This window comes from Hemicordylus capensis, chromosome 2, assembly GCF_027244095.1.
Source record: "Hemicordylus capensis ecotype Gifberg chromosome 2, rHemCap1.1.pri, whole genome shotgun sequence".
NCBI lineage: Eukaryota > Metazoa > Chordata > Lepidosauria > Squamata > Cordylidae > Hemicordylus > Hemicordylus capensis.
The window spans coordinates 105,799,798-105,825,523 of NC_069658.1; the positions used below are offsets into that span (position 1 = coordinate 105,799,798).

The following is a 25,726-nucleotide window of genomic DNA, read 5'->3' on the forward strand; positions in this document are numbered from 1 at the left end:
CAAGAGATCACTCATTGGACGGCTCTTACACTTTTATAGAACAGTGCTCCATCAGCAGAAGGGCCCTTCTGTTTAGGGATGTGCACGAAACACAATTCAGAAACCAAATCGCAGCACATCCCTTTAAAACAGAGGATTACACATCCCCTTTCATACATGCTCTTCCTCCGTTCGCCTCCACTTCCATAATCGCAATCTTCCCCCAGCTATGCTCTTGCACTGGTGGGGCATCTCCTAGCTGCCCCTGCATGATGCAGCACACACATGGTCTCCGCACACACACGGCGGCCATGTGTGTGCCGGCGAAGTGCAGGGGCAGCTAGGAGACACCCTGCCAGCGCGTGAGCATAGCATCTCAATAGGCGATGGGGCTCATAGTGAAGAAGATATTATCTTAAATATCCTCGACCTAAGCTGTTTAGGGCTTTATAGGTTATAACCAACACCTTCTATTTTGACTGGAAACTTGGTTTAATTACACAAGTATTGATGTCACAGTGTGGCTATATGAATAACGCATTTTGATATGGCTAATCTAATATCACGTGGGAATTAGGGATGTGCACAGACCAGTCCAGAGGCCATTATAGAGGCCTCCGAACCGGTTTCAATGTGGGCCGGCGGAGGAGGTCTCCCTTTAAGGGCGGGGGTGGGGGGGTTGCACTCCCCCCCCCCGCCACTTTTCCCCTGCCGGCACTCTGTTTTGTCGAAATGTTTTTGGGGCGGCGGCGTTCCTCCCTGCTGCCCCTGCCCCCGTTGTTGTCAGGAAATACCGGAAGTAGCGGTTGCGCATGCGCCCACTGCACATGTCACAAGTGTGCACATGTCATGCACACAGCGTGTGCATGCAACGTGCAGCGGGCGCGCGCACAACCGCTACTTCCGGTATTTCCAAACAACAACAGGGGCAGGGGCGGCAGGGAGGAATGCTGCCACCCCCAAAACTTTTCAACAAAACGGAGCGCCAGTGGGGGGGAAACGGCAGAAGTGGTAAGTGAACCCCCCGCCCTTAAAGGGAGACCCCCGCCGGCACCAGACCACTAGTGGAAGTCTTTCCCAGAAAAAGATAATATAAACAAATATTTCCACAATGCTGGTTCTACTGTGTGCTAATTTGATAATTCAGTATGTAACACACTATTCTATCAAATATAATGTGAATAGTGGCAGTAAATCTATGTTTTCCCCCACCCTCCAACCTTACCTCTTCATTCCCTTTTTCTCAGGTCAATAGTTATATTAAGCAGCAGAGGGAATATAAAAAATCTTAACATTTCTCAAGCTTTAATGACCCTTGGAGCAGCAAAACCAGCATCTCTTCAGAAGATGGGTTAGTTCCTCTTTACAAACAACATGTGCCTTCCCTTTTCTTTTCCTGTACATTTAATTTTAAGGATGCTATGCAAACTACTGTTATATATTTTATATTTAATATAATTTGCCTATTTTCAAATCAAATTTGGCTGACAGTAGAATTTTAAAGTATAGTTATTGTATCTGAAAGTGAATATACATATTCCGTTCCAAAATATACTTATGTCATTCTTCTGATCTTCTGTTGCAGGGAGCACAAGCTTTCTGGGGTTCAAAGGAAACTTTAAACCATCTTGGATAAAGCTCTTTACCAGTCCTGCAGGGCAGGGCCTAGGCCAGATTGAAAAGTATATCCCTCTCCAACAGGAGGAGTATGGTTGTACTGGAGTGAACTCCATCCAACGGAAAGATTTGGAACTTTTAAAAAAGGCTATTAAAAGCAATAGAAATTATGGTGCATATGAGCACTGAAGACAATGTGAACTAACTTATTTATTTTATGGGATTTTAAAATGTACTATTATTCCAAGTACATCACTTTGCTGTGTTGATATGGACATATGCCTACATTGAATGCTTGAATGCCAATTTGCGCACCTTTGGATTGTACAAAATATTAAAGAATTAAAGTATTTGTTAAAAAACACATGTTTGGCAGAATAGAAATGTCTGATGTTTGTACATACAATAAAAAGTAATTTTATATGTTTGTGTTCTCAAGCAGAGCAGATGCTGGAAATAGCCACCATCTTGCAAGATTTTATGAAGAAAATATAGGATTACTAGAATCCCCAAAGGATGTGTCAGATTTGCCAAATCTCCCTGGCAGCAGCTGCACATGGAACCTGCATAAACTCAGACTCTTGTCATCAGAAACACCCAGTTCCACCAAGAGTCTAGCATGATTCTCCACTGATGCAAGTGCTATTACAGTTGGTGCAGGCTCTTATTCACAATGACAACGAAACCTTATTCCCTCAGATATTTAGTGGAAACCTGACATACCTCCTGGCTTGCTGTAAGGCTGAGATCAAAACCAGGACATTGTCCTAAAAAAACTGCCACCCTATGAATCCTTGTGTACATACCCTAGTGGCAGAGGGCAGGCCCATGGGCAGAGCTTCATCCTGGAAATAGCTCTGATCACAAGAAACCCATGAGGGGGTCTGCAATCAATCTGTGTAAGCTAAGCAGCCTATCTACTGGATTGCTGCTATGATGGATCAAAGTATCTTAATGCAGAACTGACTTTTCATAATAAATCTGTTAAACCCTTTATGCCCTCATCTCCATTATTTTTGACACATTTTAAAAAGTCTGTGTTGATCGCAGAATGATGCAGAGAAGAGGGGAATTGATTTTATTGCTTCCAATGTATAAAGTGCAAACACTTGCCTAATCAATAGAATTTAATGGAACTAGAGGAGAGCTGGTCTTCTGGCAGCAAGCATGACTTGTCCCCTTAGCACTATAAGACATTCCCCTTGGGATGGAGCCGCTCTGGGAAGAGCGGAAGGTTTCAGGTTCCCTTCCTGGCTTCTCCAAAATAGGGCTGAGAGAGATTCCTGCCTGCAACCTTGGAGAAGCAGCTGCCAGTCTGTGAAGACAATACTGAGCTAAATAGACAAATGGTCTGATTTGATATATGGCAGCTTCCTATGTTCCTAGAGGTCGTGCCAAATTCTAAAGCATGCTCTTCCCCTCCCCCCCCCCCCAAGACTGCAAGTGAGTCTGGGGATAGATGTTGCCGATGGCTAGTTATTCCCTCTCTTAGAAAAGTTGACTGAGCAAAGCAAGTGAATGGAAGTGAAGTGAAGTGAAAGCAAGTGCATGTTCACTGCTTGGTAGTATGGAATATTCCTTTGATATCTGAAACCTCTAGATTCTTTGGGTTTACAGGACTGCTATTTGCCATCACAAGGACAGCCTCCAAGGTAGCTCCAATAGTATAAAAGCAAAAAGGGAAATGGCTCTATAGGGCTAAGAGCCTAAGTTCACCTCCTAGTTCAGCAACCAAAGATTCTTCCTGCAACTGCACTGGAGGACATGGCACATACTCCTAGCTGGATTGTACCTATCTAAGAGTCAGGAAAAGCCACCTAATGGCGCAGTGGCAAAATGACTTGATTAGCAAGCCAGAGGTTGCTGGTTTGAATCCCCGCTGGAAACAACAGGCAGCAGCAATATAGGAAGATGCTGAAAGGCATCATCTCATATGGCGCAGGGGATGGCAATGGTAAACCCCTCCTGTATTCTACCAAAGAAAACTTCAGGGCTCTGTGGTCGCCAGGAGTTGACACCGACTCGATGGCACACTTTACCTTTTAAGAGTCAAGAAGCAGGGCTCCTGTGAGGAAATGTTAAGCGATCTTGGCCCAGACATTTAAAAAAATTGGACACCAACAAAGATTATTTAAGAGAGTTTACCGTGAGAAGAAAGGTACAATATCTAGACTATCACTACCTAGGAGACTAATATTTACAGAGACCAGAGAAGGTTTCCATCTCAAGAGCTTATGCTCACTGGGTGAAGGGTGATAATAGCAACCTCATGGTGAAGGTCTAATCTAGAAGAAGCATGTGAAGCCAGGCATCAGAGGTTCCATTATTAGGCACCGCAACCTCTTGATCTCTGTAGGGATCCATGGTCACTCACAGTTGGGTCTTCTGCTCCTGTGCAAGAGGACCTCGGAATAATTTTTTCGCTCCGTTTAGACACTCACTGGACCTTAAGGTGCAGTGATATTGGAGCCTACAAAGACAGCTGTAGAGCGTCTCCCTCTTCAGTTCTTTCTTGTCTGCTGCTTGCATTGCCCCAGGAAGGTTCTGCTTTAGTTATTCCCTCATTCCTATGAGAAAGATTGTGTATCAATCGATGCTATTTCAACACCGAAAACCTCAAAAGAGACAGATGTTGGCACCAGTCACTAAGGTATCAGCGTCAATGGGAGTGGGACCTACACCAGTAGCTTCAACGTCAGACTTGCAATCAACACCGAGGCATTCCTTGCCCTCTGCAGTCTCGACATCGACTCCCTCTGCACTGATGGCCCACAAGATTTCTCCCATACACTCGGCACTGCCATTGCCTATTGTAATGATTCAGGGATCGACCCCAGCCCATTTGCCTCACCAATACCAATAACACCATCATTAGAGTCTCCTGCATTGCAAGCCTTGCTCCGAGAGGAGCTGGAATGCCTCTTAGGGTCCATAAGTTCTACTTCTCTGATACCTCCTTTAAGGATTTCCTTATGTCTCAGGGGCTACCCTGGCATGTCCCTCTATTGCTCCTTAGAGAGAGCAGGGGGCTCAATTTCTCTACATCACATATTCCTACTGACCCCTTGGACTATCATAGTTCTCCAGGGTCTTTTGATTCACTGCGACTTAGAGCCAGGGAACATATCCATTCATGCTCTATGTACAATTCACCTGCCTTGCCTTATGGTTTCCAAGAATACAGGCTGTGGAAGGCAATGCATCTTAGAGGGGATATCCCTGATCTCTTGAGTGTCCTGCCTGTTTACCTTTTCAAAAGACCAGCAATACCACCTGTATCATCTTGGCATACCATGCCACTACCTCAGGCACTGCCACCCACACCGGTGCTGCCATTGTCACCTGCTCCTGTAATTCCAGAATGTCCTGAACTTCCAGAATGGCCAAATTAACCTATTCTGTTGGGCACTCCTATTCCTAGGCACCTGGTTCCATCTGGGCCTGGAACACTACCTCACCCTACACTGAGGACTCCTGTCCCACAAATTTCTGATTCTGACGATGAGTCTTCGTATCCATCTGATCTGGAGTCCGATGTATCTGAGGTACCCCTGTGTACTCCACCCGATGACTCAGTGGGTACCCGGCCTTCAGATTTCCCCTCTGAGGAAACCAAGTCATACCAGGTACAGATCCAGGAGATGGTGAAGGCTTTGGGCATAGAAGTTCCTCTTCCGGAAGAGACTGTCACAGACAGCTATCTGGCTTCAACATCTGTGGTGCATCCTGCTCTATTGCCGATGCTGCCCTCTCTAGTGGCTGCTTCCAAGGCAGCATGGTTGACTCTAGTAACCTTGACCCTCCCTTGCAAGTAAGTAGAGAACCTGTACAGAGTTCAAAAAACATCTTGTCCTTTTTGTTCAAACACCTGGCACCAAACTCTTTAGTGATGTATTATGCACTTCAGGCCAAATCTATACGGACCCATTCAGCTCCTGTAGACAAGAAGGACCATAAGTTGGGTTTCATGGCACAATGACTCTATTCTGCGGGCTCTTTTTCGCTTAAAGTGGCTGACTACTTGGCCTGTATGGCCAAGTATCAACATACGCTGTGGGGTGGCTTGAAGGAAGAAGCCTCTGCTCTACCTGAACCCTTTAAAAGCAGGTTTCTGACTACTTTGTCAAAATATGGAGACCTCACGAGACAGCAATTGAGTACTGCCAAGCACCAAAATGGAATCAAAGGTATTGGCTAGTTCTATTGTGCTCCGGCAGCATGCTTGGCTATGCTCTACTCCATTGGAACAGAATATGAAAGAGAAGATTGAAAATCTTCCTTTTGGTGGAGAAGGACTGTTTTCTAAAGCCAAAACAATGGAAAGACTGAAAAAGTTGTGCTATACCGCGAAGACTTTTACCCAATCTCAGCAGGCCTCTTATCAGCAGAGGTATAGCCCTGCTTTCAAACAAAGGTACCAGGTTCACACAACTCAAGATGGGGGAAATTATCGTAGAGGTTCCAGGCCTTATGGCAGATGCCCTTTCCACCAGGGCCAAATGGGCCAGCAGTCAAAACCCAAATCCCAGGACCAACCCAAGCAGTCCTTTTTAATATGTTGGACCTGGAAATATCGCTCACTGTCCCCTCATATGGCACCCATCGCACTCCCTTTTCTCCTGGCATCAAGTGACATCCGATGCCTAGGTGTTGTGCATAGTGGCCAGAGGCTATGCTATTGAATTTGACTCTCTGCCCCACCCCCCCGGCATAAAATACATTCACTCAACTCTTATCCATGAAGAAGTTTCTATGCTGCTCCAAAAGGATGCCATAGAACCAGTCCCTCATCTCTCTCCGCATGCTGGATTCTATTCAAGATATTTCCAGGAACCTAAACATGATGGTGGGCTTCATCCTATTTTGGACTTGCATGAGCTAAACAAATTTGTCAAGACATCCAAATTCCACATGATCTCCTTACAGTCAATCTTACCGCTACTGTGGGAAGAGGAATGGTTGGGGTCTTTAGACCTATAAGGCCTCGTCACCGCCTTGGCGCTAAGGCCTATCAATACAAGGTACTCCCATTCGGTCTCTGTATGGCCTCTAGGGTGTTCACTAAGTGCATGGCGGCTGTCATTGCCTACCTACACGTCCAAGGCATCTCGGTTTTTCCATATCTAGATGACTGGCTTTTTTACAGCAAGGGACATGTCTACTTTACTGTCCAATTTAAAGTTTACTCTCTTTCTCTTGGCAGATATGGGGATCAGTGTCAATCAGAAAAAATCAGTGTTGACCCCCTCAACGTACCATCCGGTATATCGCGGAGATATTGGATGTGAGGGAGAAATGTGCATACCTACCTGTAGGATGCATCCAAGCCATTTCTTCCATGATTGTAGCTTTCCAGGAAACCCCACGACAACGGGCTCATTCCATTCAGCATCTGCTAGGCCTCATGGCCTCTTGCACCACAACTGTGATGAACGCACACTTGCAAATGCAGAGACTACAGCTTTGGCTACTGTCTGTTTTCTGACCAAACCTGGACAATAAAAAGGAATGGTTAGTCGTTCCAGAGAACATTTGCGAGACCTGCTATGCTGGTCCCTGCCTGATTCGCTTTCTCAAGGTTCAATTCTTTTCAAGAACTGAACCCCACAATATCAGTAACTACTGATGCTTCCACGCAGGGCTGGGGTGCTCACTGTGGTTCCCTATGGGTGAGAGGCCTGTGGAACTCCCAACAAGAGCTTCATTTTTATTTTTTACAGCTCTTGGCAGTGTTTCTTGCTTTTAAAGCTTTCCTACCCATCCTCCTAGGCCAGGTGGTTCAGGTTCACATTGACAATACTACGGCTATCGCCTACCTAAATCACCAGGGAGGCACTGTTTCGAGGTCCCTGAAAAACCTTGCATTACAGTTATGGGAAGGGTGCTTGAGATTTGACATCCTCCCCAATGGCAATACATATTAAAGAGAAAGGTAACAATTTGGCTGACTCATTTAGTCAGGACCTCTCATTTTCTAATCTCCATGAGTGGGAGTTAAATGACTATTCTGTCAGATGTGTTTGACTTTTGGGGTGTCCCCAATATTGGCTGGTTTGCCACAGCACAAAATGCAAAATGTTCTTTGTCCTGTTCTAGGGCGGGCATCGGCCCAAACTCTCTGGCGGGGTGCCTTCCATCTGCAATGGAAAGACAAATTGTTTTATCTCTTTCCCCACCCCCTTTCTGCTAATGTCTAGAGTGGTGGGGAAGATATTGCAAGAATGCACCCAGCGCATCCTAATCTGCCCCTGGTGGCCCAGACAACCTTGGTTTCCAGCTGTCCTCTGACTATGCAAAGGGTTTTACTGTTGCCTTCCACCTCAGTAGGACCTCCTTATGAGAGACAGGGGCTTGATCCTACACCATGCCCTCCAGTCCCTCTCATTGACAGCATGGAGGCTGAACTTTTAGATGAAATCCTATTGAATGAGAGGAAGGCCTCTGAGGCGGGACTACAAATGCAAATAGAAATGCGTTGAGTCCTATGCATTTTGAAAGGCATTTGACCTCACCTCACTCAAAGGCTTGGGCCTCTCAAATTCTTCCCTCAGGGTTACCTAGCTGCCATCTCCTCTCACCACTTGGGCTGGGATGGCAAGCTGGTTTTTTCTTCATCCTGACTTGAAGTGTTTTTTGAAGGGGGTTAACAACCTGTACCCTCCTGTATGGCCACGAGCTGAACCTTAGAACCTGTCCCTTGTGTTACCTACACTCACAGAACCCCGTTTGAACAGCTGTTGTCTTCTTCCATGAAGTTACTGTGCCTGAAGACTGCCTTCTGGTAGTCATCACATCGGCAAAACGTGTCAGTGAACTTACGGCCTTGAGAGTTGACTCACCTTATACAAATTTCCCCCCGGACAAGGTTATCCTGCATTGGGATCGTGCTTTTCATCCAAAGAGTGTGTCGGATTTTCACATTAATCAGGACATTGTGTTACCTACATTCTTCTGTAACTCCTCCATGCCTCTTGAACATTCATGCATGCCCTGGATGTCTGCAGGTGCTTGCTTTATTTTCTGGATCGCACTAAGACTTTACGGTGATCTGATAAACTGTTCATCTCCTATGCAGGAGTCACTAAAAGGTTTAGCCATTTCGAGACAAAGATTATCCAATTGGCTAGTGCAATTGATTTTCCTGTGTTACAAGACGCAAGGCATTCAGCCGCCCTCTAAAATCAGGGTGCATTCCATTAGAGCCATGGCTACCTCATCTGCCCACATGGCTGGCATCAGTATGAAGGACATTTGCAGGGCTGCTACTTGGTCTTCCGACCTGCCCTTTGTCTGTCACTATGCTGTGGACTTACATTTTGCTTCAGAGGCTAACTTTGGTCAGGCAGTCTTGATAAAAGTGCTATAGCTGCTAGTCCCCACCTCCTTGTTTTTGGGAGCTAGTTACTCACCAGTTGTGAGTGACCATGGATCCCTACAGAGATAAACTGGTTGCTTACCTGTGGGGTTCCCATGGCCACTCACAACACCCACCCGGCCATCACCTCTGCTAGCTTATCTGTATCATCTTACCTGTGCTGCTGTGGATTGCTTGCTGTTTTTTCTTCTGTATACAGTATATCCATATTCTCAGTCACTTTGCAGTGGCTGATTCAGGAACTGAAGAGGGAGGCACTCTACAGCCAACTTCATAGGCTTTGATATCACTGCGCCTAAATGGCCAGTGAGCGCCTAAAAGGAGCTAAAGAATTTTTCTGAGGTCCTCCTGCGCAAGCGAAGAAGACACAGTTGTGAGTGACCATGGATCCCCACAGGGATCATAAGTTACAGGTAAGCACCCTGTTTTTTTTCAGCTGATGCAGCTTTGGGGTAGAAAGCTCTGCAGCTGATCCAAAGGTCCATCTGTGTGTCACAAACTTCCCACCCTGAATATGTTCCTTCCATTCCTGAAAATGTAACAACTGTTCTCTGGAGTCTTCGGGAAGAAAATTAATGTCCTGGGTAACTAATATTTTAATGCCATGAAATATCCACAGATTAGTGCTCTTCATAGCAACCCTTTCATTAAGCTAAAGAATAGGCAGAAGTGTTAAAAAGACAATAGAGGGCATTCCATTCAGCCCCTTCTGGTTATCACCAAACTATATCATTCAGTTGTGGGCGGGGGTAGGTAGGGGAGTATTCCCATCTCTTTACAGTTAGTCATATTTTAATGCAAAGGACAAAATATGATTTTGCAGGTATTCATAAAATATTTTCCCCCTTCAAAAGTGCCTTTTATGCAAGAGGTGTGGAGTTTGTTCACCATGTTGCCTTGCAGAATATGCTGCCTTAATCATTACTAATAAATCATTTTGGTGTATATTCTCTTTAATATGACAGGTGTGTAACCAAGCAGCCATCTGCATAATCAGAGGATTATAACAACCAATTGCTCACCCACCAAAATAATGGCACCATATTCTGTATGGCTCTTTGAGAGCTTCATGGCTCTTCTGTATTGCTGTCATCATATTCACAACTCATCAAGTAGCACTTGGATCATAGGGGAAAGCTAAAAGTAAAGTGTGGTGTCGAGTCAGTAATTCCTGGCAACCACAGAGGCCTGTGGTTGTCTTTGGCAGAATACAGGAGGGGTTTACCATTGCCATCTCCTGCGCTGTATGAGATGATGCCTTTCAGCATTTTCTTATATCGCTGCTGCCCGATATAGGTGTTCCCCATAGTCCTGGAAACATACCAAAGGGGATTTGAACCAACAACTTCTGGCTTGCTAGTCAAGTCATTTTCCCACTTTTTAATTAGGTGGTAGATGGCCCTAAATAAAAACAACCAGCCCTACCCTCTGACTCCCCCCTAATCTTAGCTGGATTGGGCACCTGTAATATTCTAAAATAGCTAGAGAATCCTCACAAAAAGGAATGTGGATGGACCTTTGAAATTCAATCACTTCTTCAGTCTCCAGCAGAAGCCAGTCCTAGGGGTGTGCACGGAACCGTCTGACCCAGTTCGGTTCGAGGCCAGTTCAGTCTGGCCCCCATTGAACACCGCCCCCACCCCCGGTACCGGACCGTGAACTTCTTTTTTAAAAAATTGACGTCAGGCAAGTACCTGTAGCCCCTTCGGGGGGCTTGCTGTGGCCATGGGGTGTGTGTGTGTGTGTGTGTGTGTGTGTGTTTGCGTGGGTTCCCTCTCCCCCCGCCAGCCTTCCTCATCACCGTCGCGGCCTGGTAAGTGAAGCCTTTTTGGCCCTTTTGGGCCTACATAAAAGCGAGATGCCACCGCGCATGCACAAATGCCCTCTGCGCCTCAAGAGGGCATTTGCACATGCGCTGCGGCCACCAAAATGGTGGCCGCTGGCTTTTACGGAGGCCCAAAAGGGCCAAAAAGGCTTCACTTACCCGGCCGTGGTGGTGATGAGGAAGGCCAGTGGGGGGAGAGGGAACCCATGGGAACACACACACCCACGGCTACAGCAAGCCCCCCGAAGGGGCTACAGATACTTGCTTGACTTTTAATTTTTTTTAAAAAAAATGCAGACTTTCCAGACCGGACCCGGCAGCCGGGGAGGGGGGGGGAGTTTAGTTGGATCACGAACCGTCGGACCACCGGACCAGTTCTGCACATCCCTAGACAGTCCCTTATCCTGCAAACAGGATAAGAGAAAGGTAAAAGGCAAACAGTGAGAGCATAAGAGGCAGCATGGGGAAATTGTCTCCACTAGTTTGGTAGAAGGACCATAGCTCAGAGCACATGCTTTGCATACCTAAGGTCCCAGGTTCAATCCCTGGCATCCAGACAGGATGGGCAAAGATCCCTGTCTGAAACCCTGGAGAGCTGCTGCCTGAAATCCTGAGCCTCAGTGCAGACCAGGGGTCCCCAACCTTGGGTCTTGAGACAGGGTTGGACTGCAACAATCATTCCCAGAATTTTGTCTGGCTTTTTACTTGGACTTTTAAAACATATCTTAAGATGTGCTCCTTTTTCTGTGAGTGTGTGGGGTTTTTTTAACTCTATCATTGGTCATTTTAAATTGGTATAGATCTTTTTGTTTTTAATATGCTGTAAACTGCCCAGGGATTTAGTAATGAAAATTGGTATATAAACCTGAAAATGAATAAATGCAGCTGGGGATTTGTGGTCCAACAACGTCTGGGGATCCAAGGTTGGGAACACCTGGTGTAGATAACAAGGAGCTGGAAATGGACCAATACTCTAATCCATTAGAAGGCAGCTTCATGCATTCATATACATTAATCAGTGGGAGCTATATCCATGTTGAGAAACATCTGTAACTGCAGAAAGCTGCCATAAATATTGATGCCTGGGTGATCCTTCCTGCTGGGCATACAACAAGTTCTCCAACAGTCAATTTAGCCAGGGTCGGAGCTGTGCCAACTCTGACTTCTCTAAATTTGCTATGAGCCTGCAGCCCTTGTTCCCTCTCACTACAGGACTCTTATGCTACATGGTATTCCTTGCCCAAATGTAGAATCTGCACTGCTACATGTAACCCACAACTCATAACTGCTGATAGCTCACAACACCAAAAAAAGGTAACAAGCAGTCCATCACAGTAGAAGTTAAGAAACAGAGGAAAGGGCTTGAATGATTTCCCAGTGGGGCTTCCCAGATGTATAGGTGAAGAGCTGTCACAGCTTCACTGGCACATTTCAATAATTCAGACTCCAGGAAACATGCATCAAGGCTTCCATATGTGTCTTTGCTGAGCATTGAAATGGCTTGGAATGAAGAAGAAAGTTCAATTGGCCGAGGAACCTAATTTTTGGTACCACCGGAGTTTCTCCAGTGCTGAGATTTTCTTGTCAGCAGAGATCAACTAGTTACCCACTGTACAGTATCTTCCCTTGGGTCAGCACTGTTTCATGGCTCCTGTTCACTCCTCTTCCTGCTCGAGGAGGTGAAGCTGTAAGAAAGCATGATTTAGTTTCTAGTAGCTGCCTGAATCTAAATTGGACCCAGATTTGTAAATAAAACTTGGAAGACGCTGTCTTGTCTCCCTGGGTTCTGGACTCAAAACTTGGGTTCTTGTCAGTCTCTAGCCTTGAAATGTTATCCTGTATTTCAACCAAAGTGAGCAGTATGGTTTGATTAACCGCAATTTGTTCACAAACTGGGAAGAAAGGTAAAAATAAATAATGGTTCCACTTCATAAAGTGCGAAAGCTCCAAGGCAAGGGTAGGCAATGTGAAGCATATGGACCATATCCAGCTTTTACTCCCCACCCCCGAGCGATGTGAATTAGCAATACTGTTGTGTGGCAACTCAGTTCAGGAGTGGAACTGAACAGGGGCAATTGATAAAGAAAAATCTCTTGGTTGCGGGATACACCTGGTGGCTGTAGCAGGGGTTGTGAGAGAATTACAAAAAAGGATCAAATATAGTTGCAATATGCTTTGATTGCACAGAGCAATTCTTTGCTCATTTTGTTGACAATAACCTTAAGAACAAGTAGTGCAAGTGCAGTCATGTATTGCAGGCATATTTCACTCTTTCAATAGGTGTTTGGTCTGCAAGTCATTAGAGAATGGCTTACAGGACCAAAAGGCCTAGATGTGCTAATGCTACATACATCTCTCCCCATTTTCATATTTACCCTTGCAGAAGACAGCGTCTTTGAAGCTGTAGACATCGTGACTACAAGGAAAAGCAAATAACTTTTTTCCATGACCACCATGCTCACTGCAAAATACCTGCACTAGTCCATATTGGGTATATGAACTGGCAGGGCACTTCATAAAAGGAAGCACTCTGCAGATTTAGGCTGTGGAAATAGGAAATGTGGAACTCTAAAATTAGACATAGCTCATGCCACATGCCTCAAAGCAACCCAAGCCTGGACAAGGTTTGTGTGAATCTGCACTGGGCTCTGTCACGAGAAGAAGTGGATGGCAGCCTGGCTTTGAATTGTTGATAAAATGTAGAGAAAAGAATAGAAGGGAGAGAGTGGAAATGTGAGAGGAGCGAGTCTGGTTTCTTTCTTCTTTTTAATGGTCAGAAGAACATATGAAGACTCTTCATATGTTCTTCTGACCAAGTGTAGAGTCTTGCTGGATTTGAGCAACCTGGCATGCAGATGCTTCCAAGAACCCCAAATTGAGACATTTATTTATGATTTCATTCATTCATTAATTCATTCATTCATTCATTCATTTGATTTCTATACCCCCCTTCCAAAATGGCTCAGGGCAGTTTACATTAAAACAAAACAATTAAAATCAATTAACAGTTAAAAACAAAGGTTGTAAAGCACCATAAAACAATAACAGTTAAACCATTCAAAACAGTTTTAAAACCCTGAAAAACCAGGTTACAACATTAAAACTATTCACAACAATTTAAAAACCCTGGAAGGCCAGGCCAAACAGGTTTCGAGGGTTCTCCTGAAGGCCAATAAAGAATTCAGATTACGGATCTCTGCAGGGAGTGCATTCCACAGCCCAGGAGTGGCTACAGAGAAGGCCCACCTCTGAGTCAACACCAGATGAACCGGTGGTAGCTGGAGACGGACCTTTTCGGATTACCTTAAGGTCCTTGTGAGGATCATGCAAAAGAAGGCACTCTCTAAGGCAGTCATCCCCAAACTGCGGCATTCCCGATCTTTCTGAAATACAACTTCCAGCATACCCAGACACAAAAAAATGTGTCTAGGGATGCTGGGAGTTGTAGTTCAGCAACATCTGGAGGGCCACAGTTTGAGGATGCCTGCTCTAAGGTAACCGGGACCTAAGCCATTCAGGACTTTAAAGGTAATAACCAGCACTTTGTATTTTGCCCGGAAACATATCGGCAGCCAGTGCAACCATTTCAAACCAAGCATAATATGGTCTCTCCAGGTTGCCCGAGAGACCAATCTGGCTGCCACATTTTGAACTAACTGAAATTTCCGAACTACGTACAAAGGCAGCCTCACGTAGAGTGCATTGCAATAGTCAAGCCTGGAGGTTACCGGCTGGTGTACCACTCTTTTGAGGTCATCCTCTTCAAGGAATAGATTCCTGTAGAATCAGCTGAAGCTGATAGAAAGTACTCCTGGCCATAGCCTCCACCTGAGATACCAGGGTGAGGCCTGCATCCAGGAGTACTCCCAAACTGTGCACATGCTCCTTCCAGGGGAGTGTAACCCCATCCAGCATAGGAAGATCTAACTCATCCCTCAGATTCTGAGCCCCTACAATGAGAACCTCTGCCTTGCTTGGCTTCAGCATCAATTTGTTATCCCTCATCCAGCCCATTACTGCCTGTAGGCAGGCATTTAGGGAATGAACACCATTTCCTGATGATACAGATGGGATGAACACCATTTCCTGATGATACAACCTGGGATAGCTCTGCTGAACGCAAACCCGCAGATGAAATGTGCACTGACCTAAATCTGGTTTTTGCCACATGCATAAGCTACTGCATTTGCTACTGCATAAGCCTTCAAATGGGTCCTATGCTGCATCCTGCCAAATTTGAGCTGAGTTCTCCTCCACTTGCATTCCAGGCACCTACCCATCTGCTTCAGACCTTGCAGCTCCTCGGTATATCAAGGGACTATTCTTGAAGCAGATTGGTAGGGATGCTTAGGAGCAATCATGTCTACTGCCCTGGTAAGTTCCCTATTCCAGGTTCCCAGGAGGGCATCGACAGAATCACGGGCCGCACCAACTTCAAAACCCTCCAAGGCCTTTTGGAAACCTGCTAGGTCCATCGGCCTTTTTGGGCGGACCATCCTAATAGGTCCATCACCCCTGCAGGGTGATGTGACATGAAGGCAATAGCCCTTTAATGTCCACCCCCCCACACAAGAGATGATGTTCAGTGGCATCCTTTTCTTTACCTGGTGACTGTATTTCACTAGTATGGTTACTAGTTGTTGCTAAACCCATTCTCATTTAATCCCCTTTCTAAGCCAGTTAGGTGGGACCATATGATAGTCAACATTGGCAACAATCAACACCAGTTTCAGCTGGACATGTTGAAATGTTTTCTACTTCCATCAGTCTGAAGGTTTCTTTACTGTAATACTCTTATCATGTATTTCTCTCCAGGGGATGGGGACAATGCCTAGAAAAACAAATACTGGGCAGAAGTTTTAAAAGCATTCTTTCCCAACAGAAGGTTCTCATTTAGCATATCTTTGAACTTTCTCCTACTTGTGAACTTTTATTTCTTTTTAGGGAGTTTCATTATCTCATTGCTGTTAGGCTATCTTCCCTTTTTTGTTTTTGTTTTAACCATGTTTCCAAAGTAGGGAGAACATTATGTTGATTCTTTGACATGGTCTCTGTCTTTTACACTGATGGGCTTTGTGCCTGTGCAGAGACCTCATCAGAACCTAACAAGCTGTATTCTCCTGATTTGAGTGGGAACCTCGCCCCCAGCCGCTATATGCAGATGTGCCTCTCCTCATCCCCACAGTCTTCGTCCATGCTTCAGTAGACGTTGTGGAATTGCTTGCTCTGCAATGAGTAGAAAAGTATCATCAGTAAATTTATTTCTATTAGTTGTTTCTCCTGCTATTCCCTTTCACGCTTTAATATATTTTATTTTTGAGTAGTTGTGTATTTTTGGGGGGTTATAATTCCCCCACCCCCCTTGGAAATTGCTTCTGGACAGGATGGGGCTTCAAGGCTGTAAGTACCTGTGTTTTCTATGCTGGGTACAACTAATTTTTAAAAGTGTGTCCGGTGTGGATCAAAGATCCCTTCCCCCAATACCCATACTGAGTGCTTGCTTTGTTTGGGGGAGTCCCACATTGTTGAGTCCTGCACACATTGCCAGAAACTTACAAAGCAGGGTCATAAAAATAAGGCTTCTTGCTTGCATGCAGCCCTGTAGGAATTAGCACTCCATTTGTTGGAGGCTTTATCATTGAAGCGGATACTGAAAATGGCTTCACCAATTTCGATGGAGCAGCTGGAGTCTGCTCCTCTGACTCTGATGCAGCCTGAAACAGCCTTGGTACCACCTTCAGTACCGACACCTGAAGTGGCTGGGGTAGCAGTTTCCCCTACAGCATTGGGTGCATTGCCTGTGCCAAACCCTCTTTTGTTGGGATTGGTGCGTCCTACGGTACCTCCCAAGTCTCTCAAGAAGGAGAAGGAGGCAGCTCCCCAGGAACCGTTGCAGCCAGTGGGGCAGCACCTCCCACCAATACCTAAGAAAAAGAAGCCCCAACCGGTGGCTCCCTCAGAGGAACCAAAGAAAAAGAAGCCGAAAATCACTTCTTCAGACAAGGAAAATGGAACAGTGCAAGCCCCATTGGGTAACATGCCTGCCATGGCACCTGTGCAGTTGGTACCCAGGGGAAAGGTGTCTCCACCGCAAAAATGTTCATTGGTGGATTGAGCTTCTCTGTATTATCCAACCTGGAGTGATTCCCCAGGACTAGGAGAAGAATTGGAGGGGGAGAACAACCTTGATTATAGTGGGTCGGACTATGAAGCTTTTACGTCAGACAAGGGAGATGCGCACTCACCACTTCTCAAACGGGTTGGTCAGACTCTCCCTAGGGATCGAGAGGAGTGTTGGGACACTGGAGAGTGCCCCTGGGAGTGTAAGTATGGAAGAGACTGGGGAAGATATGGTCGTTCCCTGGTTGGTTGATACCAGGATTCCCCAAGGGGATCTGTATATACTGCAGAAGCAAGTAAGTGGTCTCTGTCCATCACACAGATGGGCTTTACACCTGCGTGAAGAAACCTCCAGAATACTCACAAGCTAATCTTTTTCTGGCTCTCTAATAGGTAGACAGGCTCCTCCACTATACCTTGGTCATGTGCTTCGCACTGTCCTCCTCAGTTCTTGTCTGCCGAAGAAGACACTTCACGTGACATACTTACAAGCTTTCTGTCACAACAAATATAGAGGGTATTTTATTTTTCATGTTTATTCTTTCTGGTCTCCTCCTTCACATACTCCCTCCCCCCTTTAGTTTTGTGGTTTTTATTTGGTTTTGTGACTGGTATCCAACTTTATTCCACCCACCCACCCCCACCCACCCCCCAGTGAGGGGAACTACTATCCCTATTTCTGGTGTATGGCCAGTAAGGTAACATTCAAACGGTGTTCCCAGTGCCATCAGCCTTTCCTTCCTATGATGACCACAAGTTATGCTTATTTTTTCTAGCTGAATCACACCTCATGGTGACCTGCCCTCACTGCCTCAAGTTCTCTAAACAGGCATGACGAAACAGGGCCTCTTGACTACACCTCTTCCTGTGGGAGTGTGCCCTGCCAGACCCAACCACTGTGGAGCAGGTGGGTGAAGCTACTGGGGTAACTTCTACAGTGGGGATTATTCCCTTGGAGATGGCGGCTTAGCTGCTAGGAGGGCCTGGAACTCCTATTCTGACTCCCTCTGCCTCCATTAAACAGTCCATGCAACCAGCTCAGCAGATTTTGGAGCTACCAAATGCTCCACTTGCCTTGCCCCCCCGCCCCAAGGGACTCTGAGGCTGTAAGCCTTAATCGGGCGGTTTCACGTGTGGTTTCCTCTCACGGGCACAAGAGACATAAGAGCAAGAAGGATAAGGCTCCTCAATGGGATCAGCAGAATCTGCTACTGTGCATGCGCAGACGCTGCCTGCAGCCCCGAGGCTATCATAACTGACTCCGAAGCTCTCAGAATCGGTAGGGATGCAAACAGACAATGCTGCAGTGCCACAGAGGCACAAGACACGGCGGGGAACTGGGTCAGGACCACCACCGCCGTCCTACCTGTCCCAGCCAGGACACACCATGAGACAGACAAGCCCAGAACAGTAGACGCAGTGATGCTCTGACCCAATGTTCAGTTTCTTCCTAAAGTTCTTTCCACTTTTCACCATCCTCAGCCGATTAATTTGCCTGTGTTCTTTCAAAATCAATCTTCTCTGGCAGAACACAAATTGCATTGCTTAGATGTTAGAAGGGAATTAGCCTTCTATGTTCAGAGGTAGGTGGAGTGGAGGAAGTCTCCGTCTGTTCATTTAATATGACAGCCCATGTAAAGGTCAAGTTTCATCACAATAGCTGTCCAGGTGCATCGTTTCCGCTACTGAACTTTGCTACAGATTGGCGAGAAAGCAATTGCCAGGGAGTATAAGAGCTCACTCTTCAAGGACTATGGCGGCATTGGTTGTTTTTGACTGTTCAGTTCCATTAGAGACTATCTGTCAGGCTGCTACATGGGCTTGTTTATAAAACACTAAGCTATTGATGCCAAGTCACATAATGATGCTAAGTTTGGCAGAGCTGTCCTTCAGTCTATTTTCACTTGAGTTGCTCTAATTGTATAAAATAAAAAATTTCTGTTTTACTTCACCTGGTCTATGTTGTGTGTGTGTGTGTGTGTGTGTATTCCTCCCCACCACCCCCAAGTTTTCCTCCTCCTGGAGTGCTAGCTTGTTATGTGCCCATCAGTGTAAAAGACATAAACCACATTGAAGAACTCTAGATTGCTTACCTGTAACTTTGGTTCTTTTAGTGGTCATCTGTCCTTTTACACGCCCTCCTGTCCTTCCACTGGGGTCTACTGAAGGTGTACTCCGTCACTGAGCCGCAAATCAGGAGAATAGAGCTTGTTAGATTCTGATGAGGTCTCTGCACAGGTGCAAAGCCCATCAGTGTAAAAGGACAGATGACCACTAGAGAAACCAAAGTTACAGGTAAGCAACCTGTAGTTCCTCTGATTTCTTCTTCCTAACCATAGCAGCATATCTGTGTTTTCAAAATGTAAATCGGTTTTCATTGAATATCATGCCTGAGGCATTGTGATGTTAATATTTCTTTTTTTATCCATCTTTATAAGCATGTTTCTGTATCGTATTGCAGATTTGGTGCATCTTATGGGACTGATCCATAAACCTGGCACCCCCTGACTTAACACTATTTTCATATGAAAAACGTTACATTATTTTCAGTTCATTTCAGTATTTTCATACAACGTTAGAATCCTGAGAATCCCACCTATAACTTTTAAACCATGAATTTCTCTAAACCCTGACCCAGGGACATCATATGTACATGTCAGGGGAAATGTTGCCTGTTGCCAGCACTTCTTTTGTTTTGGTTTGGTGCATGCAGCCTTTCCGTTGCTAAAGAGACATTTCATTTCAGCTTAAAATCCTTAAAGGTGTCATATAAATCAATTATTTAATTTTTTTTTCTCATGTTGTAGCTCATGTATTTCCTAATCCTGGGTAGATACTGGTTGGTAAAACTAAACTGGTTGGTAAAACAAAACAAATTTGTTTGGTTTTATCTGGTTAAATAGAGCCTTTATATTATCTATGATCATCATCTAAAACTCTTGTGCGTTCTCCACACTGCAGGCTTTACCGTGGGTTTTCTGTGAGGCTTTACTGTGAACTCAAAGTTATCCCAAAAATCAGACGCAAAAAGTGGATTTTTTTACCCCACATATAAATCGGGCTGCACTCTAATGTGCAGTGGAAAACTCAAATTGTGTGTTAAGTGCTCCCCGATAGCTCTCAGGGACTTCGGGGTAAACCTGCCCAATATGTGAAGGCACATCCTCCATTCTGGAGGAGATGCAAGTTAAAGGGTTTTAAAAGCCTTGTGTGAAAAACTTCCTGGTGCACAGGGTTTTTGCTTCAATAATAATAATAATAATAATAATAATAATAATAATAATAATTCAATTTCTATACCGCCCTTCCAAAAATGGCTCAGGGCAGTTTACACAGAGAAATAACAAACAAATAAATAAGATGGAACCCTGTCCCCAAAGGGCTCACATTCTAAAAAGAAACATAAGATAGACCCCAGCTACAGTCACTGGAAGTACTCTCCCCCTGCTAAATAAAGAGAATCACCATGGTAAAAGGTGCCTCTTTGCCCAGTTAGCTTCTTAGAGACAATAGGGCACGTGATTGATATTCATTTTGTTCTTTCTGTACACATGCAGACACACTGCAAGTTCTACCTGATGTCTGGATTAAGTGTGCTGGATTGTAGACTATGTGCTGGGAACTTTCCAGAAGCAAAGTCTGGCCACAACATTGAGTCTATTCTCACGACCGCTGGAAAGCGGGCTAAGGGTGGCTTAGGCAGTGGCTAGCCCACCTAAATACCCCTCCTCTAAAACGAGGTTAGCGGTGCCTCCGCACTGCAGCAAGCCTCCCAGCCTCAGGGGTCTCCCCAGAATGCCCAGCGCACTCATGCAGGGCATTCTGGGACTTCTGGGGACTGGGTGGCCCCCGATCCCTGCAGCCCCAACTGGCTCCATGACAGAGCCGATTGTTGTGTGGGCGGCCAGTTCAGCCGCCCAGGGAGGGCTGTATAATCATCTGCAGGGAGAGTGGGCTGCCTGCTCTCCTCACCAAACCCCATCCAGCTCTCTACACTGCTTGTGTGGAGAGCCCTCAGTGTTTATATGTGAATAGAAAAGGAAATGCCCACAATGTCTAACAAGATCATTAATGTTGGTATTTTGCCACAGTCACAGGTACAATTAGGGATGATACATTCATCAGAGAGAATTCTTGGACAGAACAGTCAAAAGAAGGGAAGGCATATTCTAAAACCCTACTTGGGTAAAATTAGTTACACGGGGCTTCCCAACCTGTGGTACTCCAGATGTTGCTGAACTACAGCTCCCATAATCCCCAACAACAATTGTAGCTGGGGATTATGGGAGGTGTAGTTCAGCAACATCTGGAGTACCACAGGTTTGGAAGCCCTGAGTAAAAGCAATCTTCCCACTCAAATTCCTGCATATTTTGTACCCAGAATGACACTTTTTCTACATTATGGACAGAACATCCAGTTCCTGGATTGTCCAGGCCAATCCTGGACATGTCGCAAAACCCTAGATAGCATACACAAACGATTGGGGCATTTTAATAGCTGACCTCAAATCCTGCCTTCTCCCTGTCCCAGTCTGATTTCCGCATAGAAAGGCACGCTTTAATTCAGAGTGCATGTCAAGGCCTATGGACTTCACTTTACGAGGCAGTGGGCCAGTCTAGACAAGCCAGCAAACCTTGATGGGCCTTCAATGTGACCCAAAGCCTGTCAAACCCATGCAAACCCCTCCCCCTCTCCTTTCTTCCTTGCCTCACATGCCAGAGAATCCTTATTTGTACACAGCACAGCTCCACCTGGTGTCCAAACCTGGGAGCTGTGGTTTAACCGAGAGACCAGGATACGAAACTGCAATCTAATCCAGTTTCATATCCTAGTTTCTGAACTATTGTTAAACCACAGCTCCCCTGTTTGGACAAGATACAGAACTGTGGTTAAACAAACTAGGCTGTTTGCATCACAGTTGTACTCCAGAGCTGGGGGGAGAGAGAGAGAGAGAGAGAGATTCTGAGCTGGACAAGACTTCCTGTGAGTCTCCTCACTACCCATGTTGGGTTGTTTGAAGCAGCCCTAGGTAATGGTTTATATTAAAGTTAGGTTTCCTTTTAAACCTTTTAAAGATTAGATAAGTAAAGATTGCTTCTCTAAAAGGTAAAAGATACTTAGAAGCTTTAAAAAAGTGAGGTTTAAAAGTGGCCCACCCTGAAAAAGCGTCTTTTAGGCAGTGGGAACATCTGCATTGAAAACAAGTCCCAGGTGAATGTGCAGCACTCTCGTGCAACCCTTGCCCCCCCCCCACCCCTCAATGGGGCACACATCACACCTTTGAGATCACAGCCTCTCTCTGCTCATGGCTGCAGTAAAAAGTGTGACTATTAGATGCCCAAAAATGCATCATGAAGTCCTCCAGAGCCAATTAAGTTGTAAAAGCAATCAAAATGTAGACTCTGAGCTGCCTGTCATAGCCACTGGACCTGCTGGCATTTTGCTTCTTGAATAGGGAGTTTTGTTAAGTGTGGCATTAAGGCTGATTCTATGGGGGTTAGGCCATAAGAATAAACAGTCATGTTGATTTTAGCAAACATTGATTTCTTGGTCTCCATATCAATGGTCTTCTAGTGTGCTACACATTTGTCTGCCAGACCTAAGTAATTAATGTGAGCTATTTAAAAAGAAGCACAAGTGATTTTGTGACACCGTTGTTAAAAGTTATACATGAGCCTACTTCAAAAATGAGGTCAGTAAGTTAAGCAAACATTAATAAGCATGTGCTAACAGATGCTGTTTATGGGGTGTAATAAAACCTAGAGGAGAACAAAGTATTCAAGTGTGTGCCTGATTCTATATATATACCCATAGTGCACTCCACTTACCCTGTAAGTACTTACAATGCAGAACTGTTTGTTTTGGAGCAAAAACAGTAACCATTAGCTATAGGTGGCAATGATTAAGGTTTCTGCTTATACCATCTGCTTCTTGTACTTGGCAAAATGAAATTGATTCATGTCTGATGTGAATACATTCTATATGATCAGCCAGTTCTTTAAATAAGCGAAGCCATTCTTCCTATATACAAACAATTCTCTTCTTAAACACCCCATAAGACTAGCTTTTATCAGGCCTTCTTGGAAGCCTTTTGCACAAGTTGAGTCTGGCACAGCCATGAAAAGCGACCTTTGAAAGTACACAGAGGGCGTACAGATTTTTAGATAGGTCCATCCAGACTAGTATGATTTAATTGAAATTGTGGTACTCCAAGACAAGGGGGAAACGTGTTTTGTTAGGCAAGTGTGAAAACATGATAATGTATCTGCCTGTGACCAGAGTCCTGCTTTTGGGCAGGAGATTGCTTGCGCTCATGCTGTTTGGGAGGAAGACAAGACAGGCTAGATTAGCCAGTCAGGTCTGGGCTCCCTCTGAGTGGCCCTACGAAGTCGCCCATGAATATCTGGCCATCCCTTGAGGTGGGCAATGTGGACATTAAAGCAGTGCTACCCTGGAGGTGAATCCTCAGACAGAAACCAAAGCAGGAACCTTGCCACCGTTGCCTGCTACCTCCTGGTGGGGATAGCGTGACCATGGTGACACTTGCTCGTCTATACAAAGAAGACACTTGAGTATCAGCAGGCTTTCACCTGCCTTTTCTTTGCTCGTATTACATTTGTTTATAAGTTTGCTGTGAGTGTTTGCTGACTAATACTTGATCAAGCACCCACCATTATTGACTCCTCAAAGTGGTGTGCAGTGCGTTATGGGTGAGAGGCAGCCACTTGTGCAGAGGTGCACCGAGGTAATTTTAGAGCCTGGACCTAAAGGCCTTTGGAGGGCCTCCCCCCCCCGCCCCCACTGCAAGTTAAGCATCATTTTTTAAACACGTAGGTTATTGAGGGCACAAACCACATCATCCAGGTCAGACTAAAGAGGATTGGGGGTGGGGGCCAGGGGGTGTGGAGGCCCCGGACTTTGGCCCCAAAGTCCAGGGGTAAGAGCACCTCTGCGCTTGTGTCAAGGGCTGACTTCTTGTTCTTTGACTAGTTACAAGTCCATAAAAAGACCTGGCTTCTTACCCTATGACTGATAAGTTTATTCAAGAGCCCTTGGGGAAGGACTTTGTCAAAAACTTTTTAAACACCAAAGAAAATAATGTCAAATGGATCACTTTTATCCACATGTCTGTTGACAGTCTCCAAGAACTCTAAAAAGTAGGCAAGATTTACCTTTGCAGAAACCATGCTGATTCTCCTTCAACAAGTATTTCCCCCCCATGCTTACTGATTTTAAGGTTACCAATTTATCCAGAAAAGACTAAGTTAATCAGCCTGTAATTTCCTCCCACACCCTTGATTCCTGTCTAAAAAACAGTTACATGACCTATTTTTCAGCCCTCTGGCAATTTTAGTGATACATTAAATACTTTTATTAGAAGATCAGTAATGTCACATTTGAGTTTTTAAGAACTCTCAGGTGGATATTGCCCAGATCTGATTATTTATTCATTTTTAATTTGTCAATACATCATAGAACATACTCTCTTAAGCATTCACCTCTGTTTGACTCAATTCCTTAGGCTCCCTCCCTGAGCAGTCAAGTTCAAACATGGATATCTGCCCTATATCTTCTGTAGTGAAGACAAATGCAAATAATTCATTCAGCTTCTCTGCCATCTCCATATCTCTTTCATTCCCTTGTTATCTAATGTACAACCGACTCCCTGGCAGGTTTCCTGCTTCGGATGTACTTAAAATAGTTTTTATCATTCACCTTGATGCCTTTAATCATAGAGTCCTCACATTCTTTTTTTCACATCTCCTCTTGTCAGTTTATTTTAATTTTACCAATGCACATGTTCTTTTTTGTTCTCCTCCTTTTGGCTTCCATTTTGCATGGAACATGGCAACTATTTTGCTTTCCTCAAGTGGAGTGGGATAGTGGTCCATTGCAGGGCTTTGTCCCAAGGTCCAGTGCAACTGACACCAGTCTTAGTTGTCAGGAGAAGTCACTTAAGCTCCAGAAGACAAGAATCTACTTGATTGCAAAGGCTGAGCACCCACCTCTCCTGAGAGTTCACTATTAAATGTACCCCACTTGTATGATTTACTTGTTAACTGGTTTAAATGCATAGACATAAATTGTCTATGTGACTAGGATTAAACATAGCAGATGGGAATAAAAATAAATTAGACACAAAAAATTAAAATTGATGGGGCAGTAATCATGCCCCAGATATGCTGCAAACCAAGATTATTTTCTATGTTGGGGTTCAAAATTGTGCCCCTTAAGATAACTGGCTTATCAGTTTATTTTATGGGGAGAGCAGCTGGCATTCTGAGGAATGGCTCCAATCAGTCTGGATACAGAAAGCAAGAAGGTCATGAACATGTGCAGCTTGGAAACTGTTTCCACGTAATGCATTGCAAGTGGCAAATTACTTTGTCAGCTGTAGAAGGGAGACTATTCCTCAGAAGAGAAGTGGTCTGCAGCTTGGTGTTTGACTAAATTACTGCTAATTTCTGCGTCTTCAGGCCAAGCTGTTGAGAGACTGTAGCACCAGACAAACCCAGCATTAGCAAGAGCAACACCACCAGAACTGGAACAGAGAGAAAGACATAGGTCCTCTTTGCACTTAATGGCAAACTGTGGGTCCAACAGACCTGCAGTTTGCCTCCATCCCATCCCCTCATGTGCGCTTCCAGACAATCACAGTCCCAGTCTAGGAGTCGGCGATGGGAGTGGAAGTGGCTGTGCAGGCTTCTTCCGACCTGGAAGGACAACTAATAGCGTGACAGTCCATGGGAGGAGCTTCCACCCTTAACTCCATTTTGGAGTTAATTCAGAATCCGGATGTCAAGCTGCA

At 45.1% G+C, this 25,726-nt stretch overlaps 1 protein-coding gene and 2 long non-coding RNA genes across 10 annotated transcripts in view; 1 reads left to right on the top strand and 2 right to left on the bottom strand.

The window, feature by feature from the left end:
* CEMIP2 (cell migration inducing hyaluronidase 2) overlaps window positions 1–2,592 on the top strand; it is a 93,919-nt gene extending 91,327 nt beyond the window's left edge. For all 7 annotated transcript variants that reach the window (XM_053294017.1, XM_053294018.1, XM_053294016.1 and 4 more), the window contains 2 exons: window positions 1,227–1,330; window positions 1,565–2,592. In XM_053294017.1, coding sequence (XP_053149992.1) covers window positions 1,227–1,330; window positions 1,565–1,785 — 325 coding nt within the window. In that variant the 3' untranslated portion in view covers window positions 1,786–2,592. The remainder of the gene's footprint in view (window positions 1–1,226; window positions 1,331–1,564) is intronic.
* A 1,150-nt stretch (window positions 2,593–3,742) lies between these two features.
* LOC128344255 (uncharacterized) lies at window positions 3,743–10,698 on the bottom strand. Its single transcript, XR_008315752.1, has 3 exons — window positions 6,906–10,698; window positions 4,845–5,531; window positions 3,743–4,163 (listed from the first exon to the last, which is right to left on the bottom strand). It is a non-coding gene; the product is annotated as an uncharacterized LOC128344255 (long non-coding RNA).
* Window positions 10,699–15,699: 5,001 nt separating this feature from the next.
* Window positions 15,700–21,790, bottom strand: LOC128344254 (uncharacterized). 2 transcript variants are annotated; one of them, XR_008315751.1, is made up of 4 exons: window positions 21,420–21,790; window positions 19,010–19,097; window positions 17,281–17,412; window positions 15,700–16,022 (listed from the first exon to the last, which is right to left on the bottom strand). It is a non-coding gene; the product is annotated as an uncharacterized LOC128344254 (long non-coding RNA). The 2 variants fall into 2 exon arrangements; XR_008315750.1 differs by having other exon boundaries at window positions 17,333–17,412; window positions 21,420–21,784.
* Between the last annotated feature and the right edge of the window lie 3,936 nt (window positions 21,791–25,726).